The sequence below is a fragment of the Colobus angolensis genome, unplaced genomic scaffold, assembly GCF_000951035.1.
Source record: "Colobus angolensis palliatus isolate OR3802 unplaced genomic scaffold, Cang.pa_1.0 Scaffold24, whole genome shotgun sequence".
Taxonomy (NCBI): domain Eukaryota; kingdom Metazoa; phylum Chordata; class Mammalia; order Primates; family Cercopithecidae; genus Colobus; species Colobus angolensis.
Window position 1 is genome coordinate 12,108,462 of NW_012115599.1, and position 11,893 is coordinate 12,120,354.

An 11,893-nucleotide genomic window follows, 5' to 3' on the forward strand; every position below is an offset into this window, starting at 1 on the left:
GCTGGGATTACAGGCCTGAGCCACCATGCCCGGCCAAAACTTTTTTTTTTTTTTTGGTAGAGACAGAGGTCTGTATATGTTGCCCAGGCTGGCCTTGAACTGCTGGCCTCAAGTGATCCTCACACCTGCACCAAAGTGCTGGGATTACAGGCATGAGCCACTACACCCAGTCAAAGCACTTTTTATACCCCATTTCTAGTCTTCACAATCACCTATATACACAAATATCATTAAGCCTGTTTCTCAGGTGAAGATACAGAGGTTTGGAAATTTTAACAGTAAATGGCAGAGCTGAGGTTGAAACTAAATGTGTCTGGTTCACAGGCTGCCTTCCTACTAGAATATTGATGTCGAGTCTCCCTCCTCCATTGGATTGTGAACTCTGGAGACAAGGTCTCTGCTCATCTTTATGTCCCTCAGCATCTATGTCCTCTTCTGTACATCTAGTGCAACCAATACATGCTGTATTGAAGGACTTCTTCCACCACCAGCAGTTCCCCTTGGAATCAGTTCCTTGGAGGCAGGAGCTGGCACTGTCTCAGAGATGGTGTGTATGCCAAGCCTTCATTTTATTCTCTTTTCAGAGAGGAGGAGGAGAAAGTATTGAGACTTTGCCTCAGTGTTTTCCTGGGGCTCAGTTTTCCTTGGCAAACTGGGAAGTGGGAGATCCCAGGAAGGGAGCATTTCCTTTTTTCCCCTCATTTCCCTCTGGGCAGCTATCCCTGGAGTTTTTGGTTGTGTGAACCAGTAAATCCCCTCTCCCTTAAGCCATGTGAGTTTTTATCACTAATTCCAGGAAAGTCTTCTTAACACATCTGTGGTCATAGGATACCAATCCCTACTCTAAGGGGTGCCACTGGCTCAATGCCTAGTACTTAAAACCCAGGGTGACCACCTCAAGAGAATAATGCCAACATACACTGACCACTTCTGAAGTGACAAGTGTCCAAGTTTTATATATTCTCATCTGCTGTCTCTTGGCCTCTTTTCAAACTACTCATGTCCTTTTTTTTTTTTTTTTTTTTGAGACGGAGTCTCAATCTGCCACCTGGGCTAGAGTGCAGTGGCGCGGTCTTGGCTCACTGCAACCTCCACCTCCCAGGTTCATGTGATTCTCCTGCCCCAGCCTCCTGAGTAGCTGGCATTATGGACGCGTGCCACCATGCTCGGTTAATTTTTGTATTTTTAGTAGAGATGGGATTTCGCTATGTTGGCCAGGCTGGTCTCAAACTCCTGACCTCAGGAGATCTGCCCGCCTCAGCCTCCCAAAGTGCTGCGATTACAGGGCGTGAGTCACTGCGCCCAGCCACCCCAGAATTTCTAATCATCCAACCTACAGACACCTATGGGAGATATACATTACAAGAATACTCATTAAGCATTGTTTATAATATGAAAAATTGGAGACAAACTGAGACTCCTTCAGTAAGAAGCAGGTATACTATGTCAGGAACCACTGTGTGTAGTTGGAAAGATTTCACTGTTCCCACTTGTGTGCTCGCGGGCAAATGTTTAATTCTCCAACACCTTAGTCTCCTCCTCTGTGAGGATAATGATAGGGTCTGCTCTAAAGGCTGTTTTGAGTGAAGAGTACCTGGTGCATAGTGCCCTGCTTAATAAAATTGTGGGTGATCTTTATTATGTTTGTATGAACAGACATTGAAAGATACGCATACTACACTGGCATATAAAAAAAGCAAGCTACAGAATGAAATGTGTGTCAAATACACATGCAAAGATTAGGTCGAATTATATGAAACTAATATTTTAGTAGGTCAAAACAATCAACTGTCAGAAATTCCATACGGTTCAACCTGTTTATTTGTATAGAGAAAGAATCTAGAAGATTCGCATACTGTTAACAGTGATCACCCCTCCAGAGTGAGGGGAGGAATTTTCATCTTTTTTTTTAAGACGGAGTTTTGCTCTTGTTGCCCAGGCTGGAGTGCAATGGCATGATCTCGGCTCACCGCAACCTCCACCTCTTGGGTTCAGGCGATTCTCCAGCCTCAGCCTCTTGAGGAGCTGAGATTACAGGCACCCACCACCATGCCCGGCTAATTTTTGTATTTTTAGTAGAGACGGGGTTTAGCCATGTTGGTCAGGCTGGGCTCAAACTCCTAACCTCAAGTGTTCCTCCCACCTTGGCCTACCAAAGTGCTGGGGTTACAGGCATGAGCCACTGTGCCCGGCCAACATTATCTTCTTCTTTACTTCAAAAATTTTGGGGGCCAGGTGTGGTGGCTCAAGCCTGTAATCCCAGCACTTTGGGAGGCTGAGGCAGGTGGCTTACCTGAGGTCACCCACCTGGCCAACATGTTGAAACCCCGTCTCCACTAAAAATGCAAAACATCAGCCCGGCGTTGTGGCAGGCGCCTGTAATCCCAGCTATTTGGGAGGCTGAGGCAGAAGAATCCCTTGACCCTGGGAGGTGGAGGTTGCAGTGAGCCGAGATCGTGCCATTGCACCCCAGCCTGGGCAACAAGAGTGAAATTCCATCTCAAAATTAAAAAAAAAAAAAAAAAAAAAAAAATTGGCCAGGCGTGGTGGCTCACACCTGTAATCCCAGCACTTTGGGAGGCCCAGGTGGGCGGATCACTTGAGGTCAGGAGTTCGAGACCAGCCTAGCCAGCATGGCGAAACCCCGTCTTTACTAAAAACACAAAAATTAGCTGGGTGTGATGGCAGGCAGCTGTAATCCCAGTTACAGGGAGACTGAGGCAGAAGAATTGCTTGAACCTGGGAGGTGGAGGTTGCAGTGAGCCAGGAAGGATAGTGCCACTGCACTCCAGCCTGGGCGGCAGAGTGAGACTGTCACATACACACAGGCACAACCCCCACAAAAAAAATTTACCACTAACATGTTTTAATTTTACAATAAATTTATTTTTTTGTTGTTGTTTATTTATTTAGAGATGGGGTCTCACTCTGTTGTCTAAGATGGGGTGCAGTGTCACGATTTCTGCTCATTGCAGCTTCCACCTCCCAGGCTCAAGCGATCCCCCCACTTCAACCTCCCGAGAAACTGGGACTACAGGCGTGTGTCACCATGCTCAGCTAAGTTAAAAAATTTTTTTTGTAATACCAAAATTAGCCGGGTGTGGTGGCACACTCCTGTAGTCCCAGCTACTCAGGAGGCTGAGGTGGGAGGATTGCTTGAGCCCAGGAAGTCATGGCTGCAGTGAGCCAAGATCGTGCCACTGCGCTCCAGCCTGAGTGACAGATCCATATTCTCTCTGGGAAAAAAAAAAAAAAATTCTTTTTTTTCATAGGGATGAGTTCCCATTATATTGCCCAGGCCGTGGTGGCTCATACCTGTAATCCCAACACTTTAGGAGGCTGAGGCAGGCAGAAGAAGCCCTCCTGGGTTCAAGCGATCCTCCTGCCTCGGCTTCCTAAAGTGTTGGGATTACAGGTATGAGCCACCACAGCCCAGCCCTGAATTTCTTCTTTAACATTATATTCTTCTGTGTGTTTTCTTTTTTTAAATCAGGAGCATATATTGTCTTTAGGATAAAATTTAAAACAACAGGGATGAAAAAGGGTGCCATTAACCACAGATATTAATTTGTCCTATTAAGTTGCTCTATAATAATATTCTTTTGCTGTTCACTGTTTGTGTAAGCATTTCTGGGTGTTCTACATTCCTTGAGGGCAGCAATGAGTCTAACCTCAACCTTGACTCCAAAGGTAGTATAATGTCCCCCATTCACTGAATTTTTCTGACTCCTAAAGTCTAACTTGAATGTTCCAGTGGTTTCCCATAATTTTCAGAGTAAAAGTTAGAGTCCTTCCACAGGCCTCCAGGCCCCATGTGACCTGGCCTGCTGCACCTTCTCTGACCTCATCCCTCTTGTTTACTTGCCTCTAGCCACTCTGCCTCCTTAATGTTTCTCCAGCAGGTCAGGCATATTCTTGCCCAAGGACGTTTGCACTTACAGTTCCTGCAGCCTGGAATATTTCTCTCTGGGTCACTGCATGGCTCAAACCCTTTCCTCCTCCCTGTTTTTACTTAGATGTCACCTTCTCAGGGAATGTATATTCCCTGACCAGGTGGAATATCCTCTGATCACCTAACTTTTTTTTTTTTTGAGACGGAGTCTTGCTCTGTCGCCCAGGCTGGAGTGCAGTGGTGTGATCTCGGCTCACTGCAACCTCTGCCTCCCGGGTTCAAGAGATTCTCCTTCCTCAGCCTCCTGAGTAGCTGGGATTACAGGTGCCCACCACCAATGTCCAGCTAATTTTTGTATTTTTAGTAGAGATGGGGTTTCAACATATTGGCCAGGCTGGTCTTGAACTCCTGACTCAGGTGATCCACTCACCCCGGCCTCCCAAAGTGCTGGGATTACAGTCAAGAGCCACCGTGCTAATTTTTGTATTTTTTGTAGGGTTGGTCTTGAATTCCTCGGCCCAAGCGATCCACCCACCTCAGCCTCCCAAAGCGCTAAGATTACAGGTGTGAGCTACCCTGCCTGGCCTGATCGCCTTATTTAAACCTGTAACCCAATCCTGCCTGACCTCCATGATCCCTACCCGTTTCTGCTTTATTTTCTTCCATGTCATGTATCATCTTTCATCATATTGTACATTTCATTTAGTTTATTATCTGCCTCCTCTGACTAGAATGTCAGCACCACAAGGGTAGAAATGTTTGCGTTTTTTTCACTGTTGTATCAGGGGGCCTGGCACCTAGCGGATGCTCAATGAATATCTCTTGAATGAACTTAAACACTTCATGGGAAGAAGCAGAGAAAATACAAAAACCAGACAGAGATTGACTAAATCCCACTGAGCATATTAACCTTACTGGGCTTCAGTTTTCATCTCTCTAAAAAGAGAGTTCTAGGAGAGGATCTATGAATGCCCTCTCACCCCAGGACAGAACCTGCCACATAACAGCACAGTTGAGCTTAGTTCTGTCGTCCTATACTGTCCCTAAGACCTGCACCTCACCTGCACTTTTGCCACTGGATTCTGAAAAGCCCAGGGCAGACTCTGACCCCTGCGAGCTGTCAGATACTAGGACAAGGAAGAATTAAATGCCCAGACACTCAGGTCCTCTCTCCAGAGAGCTGGGCCGACCTCAGACTGTCAGCTTCCTGTGCCTGGGTGCGGTAGGGGTTGGGGGTGGAGAGAGGGTGTGACTAGGGGAGGGGTCATGCTGGAAAGGAAATGACAGTGACGGAGGAGTTGTGAGCAGGAGCTTGCTTGCAGATCTCCATCAATCCTCAGCCCTGGAGGAGGGCACTCTCATTATCCTCATTGTACAGATGAGGAAATCAAGGCTCAAAGAGAGGAAGCATCTTGCCCAAGGTCTGACTCCAAAGCCCTGCTCTTGATCTCTACAGTGCACTGGCCCTGGCTGAGCACCACAATCATCCAGGGAGCTGGTGAAACTGAAACATGCCCGCCCAGCCCAGACCTACTGACTCAGAGTTTCCAGGGGTGGGGTCCAGGTGTATTTTTCACAAGCTGCCATTCGGGTTTCCTCAGAGAGGACTCCCACAGTCTCCACAAACCCAGGGAGCCCCTGGCCTCTGAGTTGGCAGTCACTGACCTTTGAGATGCTTCATCTATTCACTCTTTCCTCTGGAGGCATGTAGGGGAGTAGTTCTCCTCTCGGGACTTGGGGGATCCTCTAAAACTCAGGTGTGGGGATTGGGGATCCTAAAACCTCAAGTGTGGATGTCAGGTCCATGCTGGCAACATTCAGCAAGAACTGATTCTGTAGTTTCCAGCCTTCAGGATCCCCAGGGTTTGGGATCCATAAAAGCACCCAGCAACGATTTCAGAAAGATTTCGCTCCTAAATTGACTTTTTTTAAAGAAAGAATCTCACTCTACTGCCCAGGCTGGAATGCAGTGGTGTAACCACGGATCACTGCAGCCTTGACCTCTCCCACTCAAGCGATCCTTCCACCTCAGCCTCCGGAGTAGCAGGGACTATAGGCACGCACCATCATGCCTAAATTTTTAGTTTTTTGTAGAGTTGGGGTCTTGCTATGTTGCCAGGGCTGGTCTCAAACTCCTGGACTCAAGTGATTATTTTGCCGTGGCCTCCCAAAGTGCTGGGATTACAGGTGTGAGCCACAGTGCCCAGCAAGGTCTTTAAATGAATCTAGGTTCCAAGTGACCCTTTTAAAAGACACAGATCCAGCCAGGTGCAGTGGCTCATGTCTTCATCACAGCACTTTGGGAGGCCAAGGCAGGCGGATCACCTGAGGTCAGGAGTTCAAGACCAGCCTGGCCAACATGGCGAAATCCTGGCTCTACTAAAAATACAAAAATTAGCTGGGCGTGGTGGTGGGCACCTGTGATTCCAGCTACTTGGGAGGCTGAGGCAGGAGAATCACTTGAACCTGGGAGGTGGAGGTTGCAGTGAGCCAAGATCGCGCCACTGCACTCCAACCTGGGTGACAGAGCAAGACTCTGTCTCAAAAAAAAAAAAAAAGGACACAGCTCCTTTTAAGAGTTACCAAATGTATTCTAGTGAGTTACTAGAAAAGCATAAATACTATCATGGAGTAACACTGGAAATTTTAAAAGGTGAGAATCTTTGGATTAGCTGTGCCACCTTCTGAGAGGGGGCTGAAGGGGTTGGGTGTGGGCGTCAAAGGAGACAGAGGCCCAGTTAAGGGAAAGGAGAGGCTGCATCACAGACCAGTTTTACCTATTTGAGGTACAGAATTTATTCTTTATTTTTGTAGGCTGGCTGGATGACTTGGTGATCAATCCCCTGGTTTATAGATGAGAAACTGCAGAGAGCGACTTGCTTAAAGTCACCCAGATGGGGAGCAGTACAGCTCCAAGCCTGTGTGGTTCTGAGTCAAGTGCTCTGCACATCATTAAATCATCCTCCCTTCCCTACCCACAAATCCTAGCCTGGAGAGACCAGTAGCAAACAGGGGTCAGGACAAAGCTGATGATCCTAGCTAGCAGGTTTTTGGACTGGAGCTGTTCTTAACTTTTCCTCCACTAAGGAGAAGGTGGTTGTCCCTCTCCAGAGGAGGCAAAACCTGAAGCTCATTGACTCTCAGTGGGCAAGAGTCTCACTCTGGGCTCCAGGAATGCTCTGAATGTCAGCTGGAGGTGCAGGAGACTGGAAGGACCCTGTCTACCCTCCCTCCCTTCCCCCAGCTGTCAGTCAAGGAGGAAGTGGTAGGCCTGGTGCCTCCTAAGATCCTCATCAAACCAGAGACACACTGCTCCATCTACATACCCCTTCACCCCACTGCCTGATAGTCAGGGGGGAAGGAGGCCAAATTATCAGCTGATCCTCCACTAGTCCTGGAATCAAAACTGCTCCCCTGGGGAAGAGGGTGTGGTCAGTAGGACACACATCATTCCCAAGGGGTCCCCTCTTTACAGCCCTCTGTCAGGATGGCTACCTTCTAAATGTTTTTAGAGGTGGTTCTGGGAACCTTGCAAAAACTCACAGCCCTCAACTCCTGGGAAGTTTTGTGTTCAACCTAAATCCATCCTGAGCAGGAGTGCCATTGCTATTGGTTTACTTTCTCTGTTCTCAACCCAACTGGACGAAGCCATTGTGCTTTCTTCAAGAATTCAAAGAGAGGAAGAAGTATCTGTTTTTTCCCTCAAGCCTTCTCTTCTCCAGGAGAAACAACCCCACGCCTTGGGCTTTTCTCAGAGGACGTGCTGTTCTTCCTCCTACCCTCTGGCCTCATCATGGGTTTCCCAGGACAGCCACTGGGAGCCCCCTCTACCAACACATTAGAGGAGAAGTGGCAAATGTCACCCACCGACACATCTTGCCCTGGGCTAGTGCAGGTCTCCTGCCAGGTCCCAACCCAGGACCCTAAGGCTAGAGATGGTTTTAGTAACTAGCCCAGTGAGGTGGCTCAAGACTACAATTCCAGCTACTCAGGAGGCAGAAGCCGGAGGATCACTTGAGGCCAGAAGTTTGAAACCAGCCGGGGCAACATAATCAGACTCAGGCTCTAAAAAATAAAAAATAAAAAAATTAGCGAGGCATGGTGGCACGTGCCTGTAGTCCCGGCTACTCAGGAGGCTGAAGTAGGAAGATCGCTTAAACCCAGGAGTTTGAGGCTGTAGTGAGCTATGATTGCACCACTGTACCCAGCACGAGTGACAGAGCAAGATCTCATCTCTAAAACAACAACAACAAAAAACCAGATTGACTCCAAGGTCTTTTCCCTCAGCCCCAAGTCTTTTCAGGGGAGAGGTGGGCCCTGCTTGTATAACTCTCTTGTCTGCTTCCTCCTTTGCCTTTTGACCACTTCTCTATTACTCCTTTGCTTTGCTGGAATCCCCACCCCTCGACACTATCACTGCTTCCTCCCCTTCCAATATTCACTATTATGGGCTTGAACGGAACCCTGCCATTTCTGCCCCACCCCCACTTGGCACCTGAGACTCCCACTGTTAGCTCAGGCTTCCAGAGTGGACAAGTTTTCTGTCAAGTAGGAGTGAACTCTATCATTGATCCTGTGTGACTACAGATGTTGCTGGCAGTAGGCTCAATATGAGCTGTGATGAGGTACAGACAGTGGACAGTTCAAGCATGCAAGCTCTCCATGGAGTATTTCCCTAGAAATATGCAACCTGTGGGGGTGAGGGAGTGGGTACTGGCCCTTATAGAGGGCAAGACAGAGGCTCAAGCTAGGAAGTTTTACTGGCTGATGGCACCAGGGAAAGGGGGGCCAGTTAAAGGCTGTACCTTCCATATGTGAAGGGCAGAGAGAACCTGGAGAGGTTTCGGGGCCACAGGTAATACAGTGGTGAAAAATGTTACCCTGGAAGCAAAGAGCCATGGGGGCTGGTATTGTCTGGCAAGACATTAAAGGGGCAGGGTGGGAGATAGGGGTGGGATACAGAGTTTGCAGAAATGGATTTTGGATGATTGACTTTTTCCCATTTATACTGAGAACCCAACCAAATGACATGATCTGCAATACAAGAGATTTAAATGGGATGTAAGGAAGAATCTGCCTGTTAGGAGGTTCTCCCCAGGTGACAAAAGATGGTAGTGGGCTCTCCTTCCTGGGGGAGTGAAATCATCTATTAGATGCTCGCAAATCCAGGTAAGGAATTGTAACATAGGACCAGTCTGGGATATTCAACAGGCAAGAACCCTGCCAGTTGCTCTGGCAGTGCTCAGAAGCTCCACTCCCTGCATGGGAACTGGGGACCAACTCGCTGAGAGCGGGAACCCTCGTTCTGTATATTCAAGTCTGGGATATTCAAGTTCCTCGCGTCCAAGTTCAGTAAAGTGGGGGGTTAGAACTGTGGTGGGGCACAGTAACTATTCTGTCCCATTCATCTCCCAGGCACCCTCTACCTCAGTCATTAAGAATGGAGGTTTCCTTGAGACACACACGTCTCCTTTGGAGGATAGGGTAGGGAGACACCAGGAGTTTAGTGCCTAGCCACATGCCAGGCACAGAGCCTCACGAGGGGCACTCAAGTACTTGCAGAGTGAATGAAGGCACCCCTATGGCAGGTCCAAGAGAGCTGAGGCCTACCTTGCTCCTTCCCCCCAGCGTTCACTGATTCTAGTGGCTGAGGGCCTTGCTTCCTCCCCACTAGGGTAGGGAAGGCAGCACTAATGGATGACTAGAGGAAGAGAGAGAAAAACTCCTCGGCCTTCCAGAAATTGTCTAGGCCAGATGATTGACTTCAGGACAATCACTGATGGGGATTTTCTTGGGCTTAGATTCCACCCCTTCCCTACCTGAGGTCTCAAGGCCTAAGGTAAGTTTACCAACCTGGTATGTGTAGGGGATAGGGGGGTGAGCTGGGTAGCAGTATAACAGGGTCCTCAGTCCTCACCCACTCCGCAGCTCTTTTCCACCTGGAGGGCAGGGTTAGACAGGCCAGACTGGTTTGGGACTGGGGGCGGCCCCTTTATGCCTCTCTCAGCTCCAAAGGAAATGACTGCCAAGTACTGGCTAACTGTTTCTCTTGAAAGTCAGGAGGAAGCGGCAAGAAAGAGCAGACTGCGTGCCCAAGCATGACTCTGTGGAGATGTGTGTGCTCATCACATGGAGTCTGGGATGTGGCCTGGCTCCTGGCCCTCAGAACCCCATGATGGCCCTCAGAACCCCCTGGCCTCCAGTTGTGGGGCCCAGTTCTGCGCAAGGTTTCTGCACACACTTCACTAGGTCTCTGGAGGGTGGGCAGCGGCATCAACCAGGCTATGTTGGCCCAGTTACCCAGGACCAACCCCCTGACCCCGGGCCCAGGACGCTGGATGGCTGGGTGCCCCTGGAGTGGCCCAGTGTCCACACCTGGCTCCCAGGCGGCAAGGGCTGGTGTGGTGCATCTGCCCTCCTCCCCTGGGCCCTGGGTGCCCCTCACCTTGAGCTGGGACTTGGAGACTTTGCCGCTCTTCTCCACGTCCAGCGCGGTAAAGGCGTACCAGATGGACTTGAGCAGTTCCTTGCGCAGGGCCATGGCTGAGGCGCCCGCCCGGCTGGGGGCGGCTCTGACACCAAGATCCGGTTTCAGGAAATGCAAACGGCTGCAGAGACCGCAGAGGGGCCGCGGTGGAGCGAGAGCTCCACCTGCCTGCTCACTCTGTGAGGCTCCGTGCTGGCAAGAACCCTGCCTGTTGCTCTGGCAGGGCTCAGAAGCTTCACTCCCTGCATGGGAACTGGGGACCAACTCTCTGAGAGTGGGAACCCTTGTTCTGTATCTACCTGGCTCCTGGGGCACGTGAGGCCCTTTTAGAAGCCTCCTCAGTCCTGGAGCCTTCTGGAGCCTTTTGGGGCTCCCAGAGGCAGCTTCCTGAGGAAAAAAGCAAGCTCATCCTGATATTGGAGTCAGACAGACTAAAGGTCCAGTCCTAGTTCCACATAGGAGGCCTTGGGTAAGTTACTTAATCTCCTTGAGCAGTTTCCTCATTGGTAAAGCAGGAAAAATGCCTCCGAATGTCTGAGAATGGACGTAAAGCACATAGTAGGCTCTGGGTAGAGCTTTTGGTGCTACTTAATATAACCACGGTGGCGGGACTCCATCCAAGTGGAAGGAAGCAAAGGCAGTATTACAAAGCTGGAGAAGGAATTGGGCCAGGGCACCTCTCCAGGTCAGGATGTGGCACTTGACTTGCTGGCTCCCTGTTCCCTCAGCATTGGCTCTAAACAGTACTCTGAGCACTGCCCACTGTAGCCCCAGAGGCCCTGAAGACACTGGGGACTTTCGGAAACACATGGGGGTGAGCCTTGTGGTGCACCTCAACTTTAAGGGTCCCAGGAGCAGCAGGCTTGGGATTCAGGGCCCTCCACGTCAGTGCTTCCATTTCTTCAGATCCAGTGTCCAAAAGGACTGGGACACACCCACACCAGGAATGGTGGTCACAGATGTTGAAAACATCTGCTCAGGCCAATTCTGAGACACCTCCCCTTACCCCCCAATCCAAATAAACATCCCTCCAAGTAAGGTTCTGAGAATACTCCCTGCCTGGAAGCATGCCCCTGCCCCTCTCTTCCCAAGGAGCTGGTAGCAAGAGTAAATGGGAGCTTTCTAGGCATCCTAGGAGAGGATGCCTGGATCAGAGGAGGGGGTTCCAATCCTAGGAGGCAGGAAGGGGTTGGGGCATATCCATCAGAGCAGAGAGAGGAAAAGAGGCACCTCTAATCCCTGCAATGTTCCTTTCTAGGTAGAGTCAAACCCAGAGCTTCTTCCCATCAAGTGTCTTCCCCTGTATCCCTTCCTCCCGCCAAAGCTGATCTGGTCTCACCAACTCACTTTTGGGGTGTGGTTGTGGCTTTGAAATCCAATAGCACAGTCCTAGATACCTAGGTGGGCACCCACAGAGCTGGGTAATAGAGCCAAGACTTCAGCTCCAGAGGCATCAGACTCTGCTCCTTGAACCTCAGTAACCTTGGCAAAGGTGCCCCCCAGCCTCACTCCAA

At 49.8% G+C, this 11,893-nt stretch overlaps 1 protein-coding gene across 1 annotated transcript in view; it reads right to left on the minus strand.

The window, feature by feature from the left end:
* The window catches only part of DEF6 (differentially expressed in FDCP 6 homolog (mouse)), a 28,552-nt gene extending 18,087 nt beyond the window's left edge, over positions 1-10,465 (minus strand). The window contains exon 1 of the mRNA XM_011945525.1: positions 10,338-10,465. Coding sequence (XP_011800915.1) covers positions 10,338-10,433 — 96 coding nt within the window. The 5' untranslated portion in view covers positions 10,434-10,465. The remainder of the gene's footprint in view (positions 1-10,337) is intronic.
* Between the last annotated feature and the right edge of the window lie 1,428 nt (positions 10,466-11,893).